Genomic DNA, 19,583 nt, shown 5'->3' with positions numbered 1-19,583 from the left:
TGAGATATTGTGGTACATGGTTGAGATTCAAAATTTGTCACCCTCAATTCAGAGAGCTGCTAAAGCAATACCGCTGATTTTGGATTCCCGAATGGACTGAACTGAAAGTGATAAAAGCAAAATGCTTTTTAAGGGAAATCAGTATCTCCTCAGATCACAAAAAGAAAAGAAAACATTTGGACCCATGGACTGTTATCTCAGAAGCTACCCAAACACTCAGAGAGAGGTTATCAACACTAAACCTTCCCCTAGTCTACATCAGATGCATCGTTGTCTGATAGATGGTAGTTTGACCCCTTGACCCGGATGTACTCAACCTGCCGTCCCTCGTCTGAATCAGAGGCACCGCAGGAACAAAGCTGGTTCTCAAACAGCGCCTCAATCTCCTCCAGACGTCGAGCTTTGGTCTCTGGCAGACAGCCGTAGATGAAGAAGAAACCAAGCAAGGCCATGCTGGAGTAGAGGAAAAAAGCCCCTGGGAAACAAAAGAACACAATGTCACTATGGACTGACACCCACAAACACAGGGAACACTGCCACATCTTTTGAGCCCTTTTTATAAATGGGTTTAGTTTTTCTCATTTATCAACAGAAAAAGAAACACTGGTTCTGAGGGCAGCTAATATTGGATGCTTACTGCACAAGAACTTCTACAGAGACGTGTGTGGGCTGAGACATGAAAATGTTTTACTCAATTACATATGTTGTGAATGTGTAACATGCCCCTGTCAAAGTAGCAGGTTTAACAGAGAAAGGCAACAATAAGGCAAAGACAGAAACGCATTTAGAAACGGGCATATATACAGAAATAGTGACAGCAGTTTAATTAGATTTCCTGGCCACCGCCTCCTTGTCAAAGTGAAATGACATTTTCATGTTACAATCAACCGTGCGCATAATGTGAAATCCACTGATTAAAAAACAACAACATACATAGCCTCATACCGTAACCATTTCCATGGCAACATCATTACGGTTTTTAAGCTGCTTTTCATTCTTGGTGAACGATTCGTGTAAAGTCGATGAACGACTCGAATAGATGGTTAACCCGGGATCACCCATGATGGATCGATCTTTAGCTCATGAAAGGTTATTTCCTTCCTGTCTGAGGAGAAACCTGCTGTTGAGCTACATTGACTGAGGAGGTATGGAAGAGGGTTGGGAGGGGGAGAAAAAAAAGGTTGACAACTCCTCAGGGTATCAGTCAGCCTTTACCTCCTTGCTGGTCGTGACGTAGGGTAAGGATGAACGCATGTTACACAACATATGCTAGGAGGTTGTGTAAGGGTTTATATAATTGGATAAGGACTGACAGCATTGATGGACAGTAATTGTTCCTTACAGAAGTGATTATCTTATTAAAATTACATTCAGTTCAGTGTGACGGGGTTTGCAAAAAAGGAAAAGAAAAAAAGAAACAAGATTGATTTGCTCCCCAAAATTCAAACCTTCTCTCCACCTTCTACAAAAGTAAAGAATACATATTGTAAAGGTAAATGGTCTGTTCAGACTTTTAAATAATTAAAATCCTGCGGTTCAGAAACTGACCATAGTAGGTGAAATATTGAGCAAGGTGGAGGAAGGTTAGTGACACCAGGATATTGAAGGTCCAATTGACTCCAGCGGCACAAGCATTCCCTGTGCTCCTCGCCCACAAAGGGTAGATCTCCGAGTTGATGGTCCATGGCATAGGACCCATCCCTGGGAGAGAGAGAGATGACGGATCAATCTTGTGGCGAGACATTATGAATGGCAAGACACGTTTAAACTGAAAAACATCTGTGTTATTTAAAACTGTAATGTACAACTTTTAAACATCAAAATACCAAGAACAGTAGTACACAACATATCAAAATGTCTTCTGTGAGAAAGGCCCATGGTGCAAAGGTTAGGTTGGCTGTATTGTCTATCTGATGTAAGTGCAAAGAGTAACAAAACACTTAACTACCGTATGAAAAATAGCATTTGCTAGTGTTAATGCTAATACTGCCTCTTTTACCTGGAGCGAAAGCAGCAAGGTAGAGCATTAGACCCAGTAAAACCAGCCAAGAATAGGATGTGGGACAGTAGTTGTAGGCCCAGTAGTTCTGGTCTTTCATCTGGCTGGAGTTTGAGCATCTGGAGGAGAGACATTTTCATGGGCTTTTGGCAAACACTCTTGACAATGGACCTCAATTAATACACTGTATGTTCCAATCCACAGTCTAGTCCCCCCACTGCTTCATCCTAAACACTCAGGCTGTGTCCTGTGACTCACCTGCCCCACGCTGCCTGCTCAGTGGAGGCCTTATTGACTGGCACACAGGAGGAGGCGAGGAGTGCCGAGCCATTCTCACGGTAACAGAAACCACATCCTGGGTCCAGCATGCATGGCTCACACAGCCTGCGAGCCAAACAGCACACAACACACAACAACCATTAGCAATAATTTCCCTGAAAATAATCAATCATACTGCTTGTCAGCTCTGGAAGGCACATTCCTTTACTTTTCACTGTTTGGGGGGTGTTTGTATGCTTTAATATATTGACTTCTGAAGAAAACTGAAAAAACATTTTAAAATTATGATGACGTTGGGTTCATTTTGCAATCTAACCGGCCTATTCTACATCACAAGAGACTGCACTCCACCCCTTCTAATTGAGACCTGCCTCATTACCCAAATTTAACTAATGTATGGACAGCTCCACTTACAGGAAGTTATAAATCAAAATTAAGAGTCAAATCCAAATGGCGTGGGATTCATCATCATTACATCTTTCTCATGTCTTGTCTGTCTCTGTTATGGCTTTTTAGAATAATGTGCTACGGTAAATTACTTAGAGACAATTCATTAGAGACATGTAAGAAGGTTTCAACTCTTTACATTTGGGAGAGAAGCGCTGGAACACAACATGTTCTCCATACAGCTTCATCAGGTTTATTGCTGGTATGATCCCAATGGAACTGCATGAAAATTGTGTTTTGTTTAAAGGTCTATTTTTTAAAATCTGCAGCCTCCCTGTGGGCGAGGAACCTTGCACTAATTACACACTGAGGTTAACCAGACTAAAATAAAACCTAAATAAAAAATTGGCACCTGAGGGAGACTAAAGTAAATAATGTAGAGAGAAATTGAACAGTTTAGCTTTAGCTAAGATTAACAGGGTTATGTGAATGCTATTTACAAGACAGAAACTTGTAATTACAGTAAACCTGATATGACATGAACACTAAATACTTTGGAGGATAATGTCTTTTTTTGTTTTTTTGCCTTTTCAAAACCAAATGCTATGCAGTGCGTTTAGGTGCTCTAATCTCCGCTGCAAATGTTAGCATGACCAGCTAACCAGTTTACAAGCTACAATAGTTGTAGAAGCAGCTCTGTCCTTCTCTTTGTTATATTGGGGAGGTTTAATACATTGCATCATACATGTACTACTAGGACTAACTAGGTCTACTGCCACTTCCATGTCTTCTATATTTAAATTGATCATTAACTGGTGAGGGCACTCGCTGCAGACCCCTTGTACAGGGTTTGGAAGCATTTTGAAAGCAGGGTTACCATTTGGAAGCAATAAGAAGTCAGCTAGAAATGAAAATCTGCCAATAGTTGTAGCTGTCGTTTCAGGCTAGGAATTAATAGCTTGCTTCTGTCTTACTTCACCTGAAATCAAAGTCACTGCTGCAAAAGTTACAAAAAATGTATTCTGGCAAATCTGCAAATCTTATACCTGTGCTGTGCGAGAATAGAAACCTCAACAGGCATAGAAAAAGTAACTATAAGAGGGGTAGCGCTCAGAGAATGGTACATTGTTAATTCAAAAGATATATATTCAAGATATTTCTCTATCTTTGGATGGATAGTCGTCCCCAGTTGTATGTCATTACCCAGGCAAGTAAACTAGTCAAACCCAACCAGGTGCTCCTTAGGAGTGCTTCCTTAAATGGGACGTCCCAGTCATAATGAGAGTGGAAGGCCTGTGGTGGCTCTAGTGTTCTTATGATGGTGCCATGGCCAGTGAGGGGATGTGTGGTCTCATATGGAGCAAAGTGAACTCAATGAAGCCACTACAGTGTGGTAAAAGCACTCATCTCTTCAAATTACCACTGTGTTTGTGTTTATGTACAAATGTGGTGGCGTGCGTTATTGTGTGTGGGTGCTGGACAGGGAGTCCATTAGACGTTGTTTGTTGTTATGATGAAAGACCATCGTTACACAGGAGTTTCATTTTGTGTCTGTGTAAGTGAGAGTAAATTGGGACAGAGAGGAATCTGATTTCTCCCTCACACGAAAACATACTAAGGCTGTCTGCCTCACTGTGTGTCTGCTTGCCCTTTGTCGCTAATGGAGACAATGAAGTGAACTGTAGCTGATTTAGTCCTAGAGTTTGGGTGATGAAAGTCTCATAGAGATGAACAAAATTATTCACAATATCTCTACCACACCTTTCTCTTTATGCGTACAGGCACTAAATTTGATCCCATCTCTGAGCAGTCTACTAGAAATGAAAGAAATCTGGATTCATAAATGTGCAAAAAACACAGAAATCCTTTTTGGAGAGTTTCATCGTCTGAAGTGAGTATTTTCCCCCTGCACTCTGAGTTGATAATTTGACACTGTTAAAGCAGAGTGCTTACATAAAGAACAGAAGTGCTCTCAGGTGAAGAGAATGGTTCTTTCTCATGCTGATATCTATTATATTTCTGAAAAATATGGGATTCTGTGTTAATTTTATGTTATTTTTATGGGCAAATCTTGCTTGAGCACTTTGTGTATTTGTCCATGTTTACCTGTACCTAAAGTGACATTAAGGGAATTACCTATATCAGACTTTATACAGCCCCAGTTGAACATAATATCATTGCACACTGAAACACTGTAAATATGTGTTTTCATCTTTGGGGTGGAAGCTAGAAGTGGGACTGATTTCAGGGCTCAAATAAAGGTACGCTTTCACATTTACTCCCCATATCATTTTCAGCTCCTGAGCGGTTTTATTTCGATAGTAACATCAGGATACGTAGACAAATTGTGCTTTAACTGCCCAGTAATTTTTGCTTATGCCTAGTAATGGAGGGATATGATAAATGGTCATTGTTTTGCAGCTGAAAAGCCAGTTTTCTAGCAGTGGTGTATCCATTGTGACTCTGTAATTGCTACATAGAAAACCTGCTGAATGTTTGGCGTGTGTACTCACTGGTATTTGGAGCAGGTAGAGTTGGCCATGGAGGGGTCTAATGGGTGGAAGGTGACAGGAGGACTGTGCTGGGCTGACAGCAGAAAACCGACAGCCAAAAGACTCAAGCTCAGACATGTACCTGTCAAAGAAACCAACACATGACATTTAGAAATCACTGTAAGGATCAGTGCATATTTCTCCCTGATGTGGACATTCTGAGATGTCTTTTTGTTGACCCTTACATACCTATGATACTGCCCAAGGTGAGCTTCCGGCGCCCGACTCTCTCCACCAACCACACTCCCAGCAGGGTAAACAGGAAGTTGGTGAGGGTGGTGAGTCCAGCCAGCCAAATCGCCAGCCTGTCATCTCGTATTCCAGACATCTGCAAGATGGTGGCGCTGTAGTACCTATAAGGCACAGAGACAGAAGAACATGAATGAGCAGCTGTTGTTGTGGGATTAACAACTTTTCCAGTCTTACAGTAGAAAACCGTTCTATACCACATAAAGAGCCCATGAACAGCAACATTAAAGGATAACTCTTGTTTATTACAATCTGGGGGGTTTTGATAGTTTTGGCTATTGTTTCCATCAGTTATGATAAAACTGTACTGACACTGAGACATGGGACAAGGCAAGAAACACAAACTGTGATGTTGTTAAGAAGTCAATAGTTTAGCCATATTTTTTAAAGGAATAGTTCAACATTTTGGGAAATAGGCTTATTGTTTTTCAACCAATGGTTAAATGAGAAGATCAATACCACTCTCATGTCTCTCCAGTAAATATACAGCTGGAGCTAGCAGCTGGTTAGCTTAGCTTTGCATAAAGACTGGAAATAGGGAAACAGCTAGTCTGGCTCTCTCCAACGTTGACAAAATCTGCCTACGACTTCCTCTAAAGCTCACTAATTCACACATAATATCTGAGTTGTTTAATCCACACAAAAACCAGTAACAAGAAGCAATAACTTCCCAGTCTCTGTTGGTTGCCTGGCAACTGCTAAGAACTAGTCTGACATATAACCCCAAAACCAAATTGTGATTGTTACACCACCTTTTTTTGTATTGATTAAAACAAACAAGGTATAACATGCTAATCAGTGAGATTTAAAGGTGCTTTTGGGTTGAATTTTGTTATCTTAGAACAGAGCCATACTAGCTGTTTCTCCTTTGTTTTTCAGCTGCTGGATGTAAAGTAAATAAATATATTTCTCAAAATATCTAACTGTTGGTTTAAACCACTATATTTGGAGGTAAAACTGAAAGTTAATGCAACAGAAAAAGTCAATAGTTTTTTGTTTTTTTTTTATGCATAGGAAAACTGTGAGCACAACCACAGTAGTACAGTGGTAGAATGTTACAAATGATAAAAGATACAGAGGAAACCAGAATTATTCTTAAATGTAACTACTGCATATGTTTTGTAGTAAAAAATTAACAAAAATCAAACCATTGAAAAAAATGTATGTAAAATGAAAATATATAAACAATTGGTAGTCAAGACAAGTCAACAATCCCACCTCTATTCTTGAGAGCCATCCATTCATCCACCAATCACAGCCTCTCTACTGGAGTACCGACCACTTAACAAGAGACGGATAGCCGATCAGCTATAAATAGTCTCTCACCAGTCACTCTCAACGGCTCTTCCTCTTTCTCTCTGTCTGTTCTCATATAATTATTCTGGCAACTCTACCACCATGTTGCTCCACGTAGGCAGATTACTCCAATCATCATCAACAAAGGCTCTAAAAAGGCTGCGGTCGACAATACAGACACCTGCATGGGGTCTAGTTCCCACCTCCATCATGATATCATGAAACTAAGAGGGGGAATATGGAGAAGAATGCAGATGGTGGCTTCACACAAACACATACACCTGCAGGGACTGTATTTAAAGTGTCATTAAGGGAAATATGCACACAAACACATACAGTAAACCCCTGAGAGAATGCAACACAAATAGAGGGAAGGTAACACTCATTAACAGAAAAAAGACAAAATAAAAAGTCCCCAGCATTGTCTGTGTCTCCGAGTCTCTACAGGCAGCTCAGAATTAGCATTCTGCTTTTCATCTCTTCAAAAGCATCGTTATCTCTCCGCTTTCTCCCTCTCTCTTGCTCTCTCTCTCTCTCTCTCTTTCCCAAAACAAAAGACATTCAATTGAGAGATTTGCATAATGACATCCAGTCAGACAGAACAGAAAAAGAAATGACATGGCGTGAAAAGTATTTTTAAAAGTTTGTCAGGTAATAGAAGTTACAGACACATTTATTGTATATCTGTGGTCTTATATACACCAGTAAACACCTGCTGTATGGGCACACACATACATAAATGCACATAGACAGAGTCAAAAACACACACACACACACGCACACACATAAACATGCAAGAAATTAGTTGGTTTTGGAGCAGCAGCGGGATTAAAAGCACTATTTCTGTTCTCAACACTACAGCCTGCTGTGTTCCATCTCCAGCCCTGCTTCTTACTGATTACACTGCACACACACACGCAAACACACACAAATATATGCACACACAAAACACTATGTTCTGACTAAAAACTACTGTGAATAACAGCCTGCAGACAAAAAATGACATTTTTTTCAGACCACAGTGCCAAGAACTGTATATTGTGTTAAATGTTAAAAGCATCTCAGAAAGTGTAATTTCTAATGACAGTTATTATCCATCCTCAGGGCCCGTGTGCTCAAAGTCTTCCTGTGAAAAGTCTTATTCTAGTAACAGGTAACAGGTGTAGGCAGTAATGAAGAGATGACTGAACGGCTGTGAGCTGTAGAGAGGGAGGTAACACCTTGAGAAAAACACAGTGTTTCAAATCAGTCGGTGCTAATTCATTTTGTCTCCTTGCAAATCTGAAAAGTGCATTAGCTTTGTGCTTATTTAACACTCATCATCTCCCAGCGTCAGGGGAAAGAATACTCTGAGACATTTTTGGGACAAGAGATCAGAGCATTAAGTGCTGCTGCAGCACAGTCATCTAGTGGACATTTTCCCCTGGAGGTAAATGCATTATTTTGATGGGTACATAAAAGAGAAGTTTTGTTATTTACTTTGTTGAGCTATTAAAAGTCTTTCAAATGACATATATTAATGTCTGGGAGATAGTTGGAGTGGTGGAAGAAGTACTTAGATCATTTACTTAGTAAAAGTACTAATACAGCAATGTAAAAATACTCCATTACAGTAAAATTCCTGCATGAAAAATCCTACTTAAGTAAAAAAGTACATAGATATTAGCAGCAAAATGTACTTATGCATTGCAGTAGAAGTACGGGTTTCGTTCCTCTGACTGATATATTATTAAAAATGACATTATTAGATTATTAATAGTGAAGCATCAGTGTTAGAGCAGCATGTTACTGTTGTAGCTGCTGGAGGTGGAGCTAGTTTAAACTACTTTATAAAGTACTTTATACTTTTTACATATATTAAATCAAAAAAAATCTTATCAGTTTTTGGATGCTTTCTCTAAATAGCATCTCTATTAAATAACATGAAATGGTAATACTAAAGTAAAGTGTAAGTACCTTAAAATGTGTACCCAAGTACAGCACCTACAACACAGTTCCACCACTGTTTGTGTGTATGTTCATGCATAAAAATGTGCACGTGAATGATGCTGGTTGCACCTTATTGTAAGATTCTGAATCACAATAAAAGGTTCTTTTCTGTTCTGTTAAACTGAAACCAGTCATTATATTACCATAGTATGGTATTATGAATGATTATTACTACTTTTTCCCCCAGCTTGCATAGGACATGTTTCAGCTGTCACCTCTGATAGAAAGTGACACCTCTCAGTCTGAAATCCCCACAACTTGTCAACTACTAACACACATCAGAGAGTGACAAGAAATCTCCCAGGCAGTGAAACATGATGTGAATGAAACTCTCGGGAGGTAGTTCCAGATGCCTGATAAAGTGTCCATATAAAATATATAAATAGAGCAGTCTCTTGCTGTACATGCTTAAAAAAAAGCTCCATTATCCATAAGAACTGTGAGTGGGAGAGAAAGGCAACATCTTTCATTAAACAGTCACATTTTTGTTCACAATGGGAATTGGTTTAAATAAGAGGTAGTCAGAGGGGCGTCAGAAGGGGGTCAGAAGGGAGACGGGACTGGATTTGGTCCAATTACCTGTACTTTTGGGACCTGCAGTGAGTAAAGCTGAACTGTTGCTGTCCTACAGAGATTTCATAAACCACACTGAGAGGATAAAAAATGGGGAAAAAATATGAAGCCATTCTCCTGTGCCTTTACTTTACTTCTGGAGGTCTGTCGGTACCTAATTTTCCTTACATTTTTTAGAGAATGGTCCTTTATTGCAGCTCCAGAGACTCAGATCTTTTCATTCTGAAGAAATGATGACTTCATTTCAGTTCTTTCACTGCAGATGAAAGTAATCAGTCATCAGCTGCTGTGCTTCGCTTGGAGGGAAGTCACAGAAAAGAATGACACTGTTACACTGTTACAACTGCAAATAATTGAGTAGCCACATATTTCATTTTTTATTTTATAGTTGAAGTGTAAAATGGCTCTGAATAAAAGAAATTATTATCCAGAGCCATTTACAGGAAGAATTAGGAAGAATAATAACATGTGCAAAGGTCTGTACCACAGTGCACTACTAATATCCCATGAAGACCTTTGGATTAGTAAGACCTAAAAATAGTGTTCATCTTCACATGCGCAAACCAAAAGCATGCATAAAGGGTTGTAGGGAGCTCACACACACACACACACACACACACACACACACATACACATACAGACACACCCACTGCCTTTTACATAAGAGACCCCGCAGAGTGTCGGTGAGAAGCAAACAAGAGAAGGTGTGATCTGGCCCTGACCCCGGTCTGAAAATGGAAACAAGGATCCACACTCCTGTCACGCTTCGATTCCAAACCTCTCATTCAGCACGTTAGAGGAGGGTGACAAGACAACACAGACGCCCAGCGAGGCAGAAAGACAGATAAAGCAGAGAGACGGGAAGACGAGAAGAAGATGGAAGGAACGAGGGGAGTGAGATGGGAGTGATAGCCGCGGGGAGCAAACGGGGGAAGTGAGTGAGAGGTGGAAGAGAAAATAGGCACACAAGCGAACACCTTTTTGAACCCGTTTTCTTTCTTGCATCGCATGTCAACACCTTGTCAGGTAGTCATTTACACCTATCAGCAGCTAAAAGTGGTATAAATCACATCTCTCAAAGTAGACTCCAGCCAAATATTGTGTCAGTTTTAGAGGTGGATGGTTAGTCTGTCAAATTTACTTCTGTCAATGTCTATTTTACATTTCTACAGGAAGTGGAGATACAGAAGAGGAGTAAAAAAAAGACTTAAAATGAATACAGGTTTTGATGTTAGTAATATGAAAATGAAATTTGCTGTTATGACTGAAATGCAAACAGATAATAAATACAATTTTCATTTGACTCTTCCCTTCTTCATGCTTTCAATTTCTCCTCACTCTTCTTCCCATTAAACATGGGTGGTGGTGCCAGAACGCCGCTGACTCATGGTTGACATTTACTGACAGATTACTGGATAGTCTTGGAGGCTGCTGACTCTTGGGAGTACACGACATGTGGTCTTGAAAGGACTGCTTTGCATGTTTTAGCCCGTTGGAATTTTAGTGCACAAATTTAACACTTTCCAAAAAAGCAGCTCTGAAGTTTCGAGCGTCACACCACACTTTTCCAGACAGCAACTGGTTGAGGACATTTTCAGTGCTTCTGCTGTTTCTTCTTCATCAATACTTTCAAAAACAGCTCTTAAATTGACATGTTTATCATTTCCTTGTGAATTACTTCATGTGGCTCCAAGCTGCATGGTAAATTCATTTGCACATTTTCATGAAATAAGTGATGATGGAAGCTCCATTATATAGCCTTATATATAGCTGCATAACCTTTTACCACCCACTGCTCACTATACACAGGATACTAGCACTATGTTGAACTTTCAAGAAACTACTACTACTACAATATACATATGACTTGAATATTAGCATGTAAAAATATGTATTGATAGATTAGAGTCTTGCCTCTTTGGTCATAGTGATCAATTAAAAAAATACCCCGCCATAAAAATGATGTACAATCCATGACAGACAATACAACGGAAACCTTAAAAATATGGTGTCTTTTAAGTTAAAAGCACTCCGGCTGTTAATAAAATGTCATAAATCCCTTAATTGAAGAGATGGAACTAAAGTCTATTTATCTTGTGCTCATATAAAAGCTTTTTTCATTTGGCGTCTCCAGTTCACTCTGTTCCTGTAAGTATTGGCACACTCAAGACCCACAGTTTGCAGTTCCTTAATGGTGCAAATTTGCATGTCAGAAGTCACCAAAGTTGAACTCTATGTCTAGAACTCTAGTTTGAAAGGGAATGTTTCCTTAGCTATAGGACTGAATCATCTAACAGAGTGCTACTTATTGACAGAGAGCTGATCTAATTATGTAACTTAATAGTATGGATTTAGAGGGAGACAGAGGCAAAGGGAGGGATCAACTATAAGGCCTCAGAGAGAGAGGAAGACCGAGCGAGCAAACAAGTGCGAGTGTCTGTGTGTGTATGTGTGTGTGTGTCATTGGGCAAGTAGTGAGAGAGTGGTTGCAAATGAACGAGCAAGTGACCGACTCGCTGAGTAAGAGAGTATGTGACGAGGTGTGAGGAAGGAAGTGAGAAAAGGATCGAAAGGTGAGAAGGAGAATGAATGGCTGGAGAAAATAGAGTAGAAAAGATGTGGGTGTGAAAACAAGAACAAATGGACAGACAGGAAAAGATATGGGGGGGGGGGGGGGGAGATAGTGTGAGAGAGAGAGATGGAGATTCTCTTGGGAACTGGCCTATTTTACAAATGAATGCATACGAATGCTGAGCTGCGTCACATTTATCCTCTGGAACAAAAAAAAAGAAAACGCTCAGCTCAAATAGGTACGATGCAGATTAGATGTTCTGATTCAAAACTGTACACACACACACACACACACACACACACACACACACACATATGAGCATCAGGTGTAACATCAGCAGAGGTCTATCATCAGCACAGAAAGAAAATACACCGTGCTTTGTCTGGATGACCCCCCATGTGTCACGCATGCAGCAGTAACACTTAACAGTATATTTACAGCAACCAAAGCTAGACTTGTTTAATCTCTCTTTTGGATTTAACTTCATTCACTGTGGTTGTTTTGCAAATGGGGAGGTATACAAAGGTCTATGTAGGATTAAGTAATGAAATGTCACATCTCATCTGAACACCAATGCTGCACACACAAAGGTGATTCCACTTATTTTAAAGGGGGACTCCACCTACTTTACCCATCAAAGTTTGTTCACAGGTATAAAAGAGTACTTCTAACTCCTTTGTGGCTCCAGTGCTACACAAAGTCTGATAAACTTCCCCAAGTGATGTATAAATGAACAAAATCTCTGGGTATGGAGTTAGACAGTGAGGTAAGCAGATCTCTGTAGCCCGCTCCTCACCTCTGCCTGAATTTAGCGGATTGAAGCTACATTTGCCTCTACTAACATAACACACCAGAATCAGTACAGTGGACTGAATGGCTCTGAGTTGCATTGTACTGTAGGTAATGTAGGCATCGAGTTTTGACAGAGCTTGCATGATCACACAATTATTTAAAATGGCGTTTGTGGTGAAATCAATTTGGAAAATAGATAGCTAAAAATTTAGTCCAGTCAAGTTGGAGATTCTGGCGAATGAGAATAAATTTGATATAATTGACTTCTCTTTTACACTGAATACACCCCTGCTCAGGCTGGAGTTATGAAGAGCAGAGCAAAGAGGTCTAATCAAGCAAAATAAGTGACTACACCTGTGTAGGTGAACATATAATGAGCATCAGTCTTTCATGACGGTCTCCTTGTCATGGACAGCTTTCTGTATCATACAAGACATGCCCATTTCTGTATTTGCTTAACCGTGTATTATATAAATTGTATTATATCACCTACAGAACAAATATGCTTCACAAATGACATCTTGCAGTGTGTTAAGTAAACGATATGTTTTTGTTAAAGTGAGGATCTCTGTGTGCATTTTATTAAATGGAAAATTTGAATTGTTTTTCTCATTTAAGAGGTCTGGCTGTGACTCCATTGGAGATACGGGGGAGGTTGGCATGACTAAGCTGCTTATGCACGATTGAAAACATACAAACACACGCAGACACACTTTAAAAAACAAGATTTTGGCATTTCCCTCAACATGTTCACAAAAAAACACATAACAGAGTAGGCTCTGCCAGCTCCTTGTGAGCCTGCCAGCAGAGTGACCATGTAAAACTGGCGTTTCAGGACATTTCCAACATGACATTTGTCTGTGAGACCATCTGGCCTGTGTCAACGACAAAATGCCTAACTGCTCACTGATTCAAACAAGCACTCATATCATATCTTTTTTTTTTTTTATGCATACTACAAAACACACGCTTGGTTTCTCTGGGATTTTTTAAAGTTGGCAAACAGACATTCAATGTCTAAGATCTCCAGGATGTTGTTGTTCCAGGCTAGCATACAATGTTGGCCAAGTTACTCCCAGGTGTTAGCTTATGCTGGTTAAAAGAAGGAAATACACAAAAGCTACTTCTGACAGGTCGACAAGACAAAAAATGGGCAAACTAATGTACTAACCCTAAGAACAGACAGAGAAAATGATAAGCTACCTACCCTAGAAAACAAGACAACTTATATTAGTATCTATCCGTGATATGACGTTAGCTAACAATATTATCTTAGTATAACGCTAACCATCCAAAGAAGCTAACAACTTGACATAACTATAGGCCCTCCTTCATTAATGCACACAAAAACGAGGACTTCATTTATCAGGGTTTTCTATGTAAAATCTCAAGCACTTGATAGAAACTCACTGCAGCTGTATATTATCTATAAAATGTGTCCCATTACATTGTGGAATTGTAAATGGAGAGTAGCAGTGAGTAGTTTAGCAAGTAGTGTACTTGCCACTGGACATTTTTGATGGTACTATACAGTATTGCAGATACATTTTACATTCACAATTTGGACACAATTAAATCAAAGTAAATGTACTGCACTATATAGAAAATATGTTGTCATTTCGAACACATCCTTGAACTTTTCCCCCATTTGGTTACATCCTTATTTCCTTTCTGACACAAGTGTAAAAAGACAAGAACATTTACTTTAACACAACTTCTACATATTTTGAATACATATCTCAAAAATGCCACTTGTAGAAAATTAGCAGATGATCAATGGGGTTGATGATAAGGCCTATTATTACTCATGATAATAATAGTATTAAAAAAATACCCCATCAGATATGAAAAATAAGTCAGTACACTGAAAAACATATCAGGACTTATAGAGGAACACATTTGTATGATAGCTTGTTTAAGTCTTTACAATGGCCTTTGTCACCTTGTGGATAGGCTGCATAATAAACTGGTTTTTTTCGCAAGTGATTTTTTTGTGTGGGACCTCAACTACATGCACCTGATACTTCTTGAGAAGCCTGGATTCAAGAGCCCTGATGTTGTCACAGACAAACTGTATAAAAGAAACACCACTGTACAGACTGAGAGAACACAGGATTTTTCTTCCACTGCTCCTGTACTCAATATTTCTTGTCCCTTTTCCTAACTCCATTTATAAATCTGTCATACCCTCCCTCCCTCTGCTTGTCATCTGCCCTGACCCCCATCCTACCACCACCACTATACACCTTCCTCCACCTCATCACCATCACTGTCATCTCTCCCCCTGCCCTCTTCTTATTCTGTCCTCTGTCCTACCCTATCTGTCTCAATTTCCTCCACTCTCATGCTCAATCCATCTTCGCTCACCACACTGTCAACATTGTCTACTGACCCGCCCTGACAAGATGCTGTACACATGCACACACACAAACACAGCAGTCCCCACCAGTCAACGGTGACCTTTACATGCTAGATTATGTTGCTAATTGAATCAAATGATCTAGTAGGTAATAGGAAGCTATGATATCTAATTTGACCCACTGCTGTACCACATTGTTCCGCATTTATAACTGAACATGGAGGGAAAGGTGGATAAACAAGAAGAAAGAGAGAAAAGAAAAGAGAAAACCCAACAGTGCCATCCCTGAATGTATCCATCTATTCATTTGCCTAATCTACAGTATATACACCTCATCCAGGCAGAAGGAGAGACAGACCATCGCCTGACACTTCTTTGGTTCCTGAGAGATGTATTATTGACAAATACATCTTTCATCACACAGGCTTCTCTGACAGGCCTCAGCGTGTGTGAGTTTATGACTGATATGTGTGAGTTTGTGAGTGTGTGTGAGGGCAGAGAGGTTATTATTCGCGTAACAAGCAGAGAGAGCAGAGAGAGATGGTGCCAGACATGTGAGTTCGAATATACGTTGCAAAAATAAATAGCTTTGTGTAACCATGAGCACTCTCACCTGTCATACCTGTCATACTCAATATATAATGTCTACGGTCACTAGACATCCTATAACCTGCTGGAACCAACACATCCCTCTGCCAGTCCCACTGTTTTTGCAGTTTTTTTGAGCTGATGATGGTCATATGATGTAATGTACCTACATTGTCAACCAACAATACCGCAGCTCTGTTTGTGGGTTTGGGCATTTCATGTTATCAGATGTTTGCTATGATTATCTCTGCATTCAGTGTTTCAGTGTGTGTTTTACTGTCACTGTGAGGAATTTGGTTGACATTTATATGAACTTGCTTGCATAAATGCCATCATTAGTTGCACACTGCACCGCTGAGAAAACTAATTTTCATGCACGCATGTGATGTGGACTTGTGCCAAATGTAATTTGCACGTACAGTATGTGACTAAATAAGCACTGATCACCTATAAAGCATATATAAGTGAAAGAGCTGATAGCGGCAGTCTACCCCAACCTCAAAAAATATGGTCACAGGAATATTATACAGCATTTAAAGCTCTGAAATTTACTGCTGTTTTATTTAAAATGTAGGATTATAAGTACATTATAAGTATAAGACTGAAAAAAGATCTCAGTATGATACTGTATGATGAGTGACCACTGGAGTCACACACTGGCCTGGCTGTAACATGTCCTTACTCTGCTTAACAGCCCCTCTGTCACAATTTTCTCTCTCTGTCAGTCTGCCACACTCTCTATATACCTCCTCTCCCTTTCAGTGCACCTGAACCACCCAATTAATGAACTACTCTGACCTCCAAACACAGAAATGTTGAGAGTTTAAAAAAAAAAAAAAAAAAAAAAAAATGCACTGAACAGCAATGAATGTATTCCAGATCTCATATTAATTTAATATCCGTGACCCTGTTCTGTAAAGAAAGGCAGAGTCCGCCTGTCTGGCTGCCTCCGCTGTTGTTTTGATTGAATTCATGTTGAAGTGAATAAATTCCTCTGAGATCACAGCAACCTATCAGGAGTTTTCCAATTATCTGTAAGTGTATTCAACAGACATACAAATATTTCTAAAACACAGCAATTATCTATTTAATGAGTCAGACCTGAAAGAAAAAATTTAACTATACTGAATATCTCTTCATTTATTCATTTCCATGGGGATTTGTGAAATTCAAAAGGTAAGCAGGCTGTCTTAACTACTCGTATTAGCAGTTCAATTTCAATTTCAGCTGATCCTTTGGCCTTATTGCTTTACTGAGGGCTCAGGTTTTGAAAAAATAAACTTTTATTAGGAAATTCACTGAAGGGAGGACATTGAGGTAAACAATGTACTAATATGGACTTGACTATACCCATGGTGAGAGTTAATTTGACTCAAGAAGAAAAGAAAAGCCCTGTGAACCTCATCAATCCGTTCCTGTCAAACTCCCAACTTAACTCAACAGAGTGGAATGACAGACAATATGTGCTTTTTTTGTTTCCAGTCTGCCAGCTTCTCTCACTGCCCTTCTCTGTCTTTCTGTGCCAACCTGGTGGTTTAATCAGGGAAAGCAGCTGGGGACAGAGAGACTTGGCTGATTTACTGGCTCCCCAAACCTCCTTTATATTTCATCGGCTAATGGGGCTAGCCTGGCAGCTACGCATGGGAACAAAAAGACAGGTGGTAGATAGACAGGTTGGCAAAGTAGTCTATGTGCAGTTTAGTACACAGGGTGAGTGACAGCAATGCTGGACAATACAGACACGGACCCTAAAAGTACACTTAATTTTAACACTAGATCAGTATTTTACATCAGAACATTAATGAACCAAGCTGGGTATCAGGTAAAGCTCTGAGTGGACACGTGGTTGTGTAAAATTGGTCTCTTATATAATTATCATGGAAATTAAACTAATTCTACTGACCAATAAAAATACGTAGCTGGAGTCGATACAGCAAATCCAATCTTGCATAAAGCAATAATGAGGTGATGTATCATAGGCAGATGGTCACACTGAGCCTGACAGCATCCTGCTACACAACACAAGAGCCACAGAGTCTAAACAACAACCAGCCTTATCCTTCATATTTAACTTAGAAACATGAACACAGATCTTGTCCTGCCTCTTAGCTTGTTGAATGAAACATTTGCCGGTGAAACGTGCACCGCACCCTCACGTCACTTAGCTGGCTAAATAGCTAATTAGCTGCTCAGCTGCAGCTCATTAAACAGCATGTAAATGTACCTCCAAATGTCACCTAGGACCCGTTAGATGCTGGTCTCTGCTGCTCTTCAAAATCCCTGTTAGGAACAATTACTTGTGTAGTATCTAGCCATTTTTTTCACTTTGTCTCAGTCAGAACTCATGTATCCTTTAATCATTCCAATAACTTCAATCTTGTTTGTCTGCACACACAATGTCCATTGTTTGTTCTTACATTAGCGACCATATAAAGGGTTAATTCTCAAAAGACATTCAGTAAAAAACAGCAAACATGCAGTAGTTGATTACACAGTATATAGTGAACAGTGTTGGACACAAGCAGCCCTGCACCCATGTAGCTCACCCCCTCATCAGCCCTGACCTGCTCCCTGCCTCCACAGCTGTAGCTCATCACCCATTATTGTCCTGGGTCATTGGGCATTGTGTGAGTTTTTGGTTTTTTGTTGTTGTTGTTACCCGCCTTGCCTTTATCTGTCAGCTGCAGCCTGTACTACTTATCTAGAGAGAGAAGAACCTCAGAGAGGACCTGCCAATAAAATCATAAATCCCCACTCAATCTGCAGTTTTGGGTTGTGAATCAAGAAACACATGGGTACAATTTTATTTCTAGTTTGAAAAAAACAAACAACTACTATTAATAATATCCAAACTAATCAAACAAACTACACAAAATTAAACATTACTGTCAGCAAGACAAAGTATTTATTGTCAATTTTAGTTCCCCACATTGGGTAATCGTGCAGATAAAAGGCCAATCAGATTTCAATTTGTAAGCTGGAGACACATTTTAATGCCAGGTGTAAACACAACGCAATCTTGACACCATCTTGATTGAAGATGTATCAGTGCTCAGTGTAAATGGGTCAGTGCTGACACAGATAAACTAGCAGGCAGACCTTTTCAGAGAGGCTGGAAATCAGTCAGACAGACTGGCAGAGAGACAGAAAGCTGGATAGATGGGGACAGAGCTGTGAGAGATTTAGTCTCCCCCCTCTGCTGTTCATACTGTTGGCAGAAGGATGAAGATGAATATACAGTAAAAGAGGCAGACAGTCAATAGAGAAACAGTCAGTGAGAGACAGAACCAGAAGAGATATGTAGCAGATTTGTAACAAATCCAGTGTGTCACCTCTGCTAGTCACATCTTCGTCATCCTTTTCCCCTCATGATTTTATCCATTCAGATCTCAACATAGTTTTAATTACTTACCACACATATCCACCTGAGTGCACATACATCACACACATACACATATACGTCACAGGCAGTCTCGCAGGTGCACATGCGCATACAACAAAGTCCATAGTGTCACATCTCATGCATTGAATCAGGACACGCGTACAAACACGCCCGTACGACCGAGCGCACACTTATACTATTGCTCTCACCTCTGATGGTTACTAAGCAACAGCACATATCCACAGATTGTTTACAGAGTCTGTAATATAGTCCATCTCAAAGGGGAGGTGAGACAGATGACACAATCTCCTCAGATGGAAAGATAGAAAGAATAAAAGAGAAAAGCTCCGTGGTCTGTTCACAGGTAAGAGGGTTAAATGACCAGCAAGTAAACAGTAATTAGTGTTTGTTTGTAATGCAGTTTACACATTTGGAGAAGATGCGCACACTGCAGGTAGTGATTTAGGTTTCCATTTGTACACATCTATTGTACAGCATCGTATGTAAGGGATTGGATAATGTAACAGCCTCTCAACACAATAATGGCTCAAGCAGAGATGATAACA

General features: G+C 39.8%; 1 protein-coding gene across 1 annotated transcript in view; it reads right to left on the bottom strand.

The window, feature by feature from the left end:
• Positions 1-248: 248 nt before the first annotated feature.
• LOC128353289 (proton myo-inositol cotransporter) overlaps positions 249-19,583 on the bottom strand; it is a 63,748-nt gene continuing 44,413 nt past the window's right edge. The window contains exons 5-10 of the mRNA XM_053313979.1: positions 5,407-5,570; positions 5,179-5,299; positions 2,258-2,383; positions 2,000-2,118; positions 1,549-1,701; positions 249-475 (exon numbers count right to left, since the gene is read on the bottom strand). Of these exons, the coding sequence (XP_053169954.1) occupies positions 249-475; positions 1,549-1,701; positions 2,000-2,118; positions 2,258-2,383; positions 5,179-5,299; positions 5,407-5,570 (910 nt within the window). The remainder of the gene's footprint in view (positions 476-1,548; positions 1,702-1,999; positions 2,119-2,257; positions 2,384-5,178; positions 5,300-5,406; positions 5,571-19,583) is intronic.

This window comes from Scomber japonicus, chromosome 23, assembly GCF_027409825.1.
Source record: "Scomber japonicus isolate fScoJap1 chromosome 23, fScoJap1.pri, whole genome shotgun sequence".
In the NCBI taxonomy this organism is placed as follows: domain Eukaryota; kingdom Metazoa; phylum Chordata; class Actinopteri; order Scombriformes; family Scombridae; genus Scomber; species Scomber japonicus.
The sequence above is the reverse complement of the archived record's forward strand: the minus strand, read 5'-3'. Positions and strand labels throughout refer to the sequence as shown.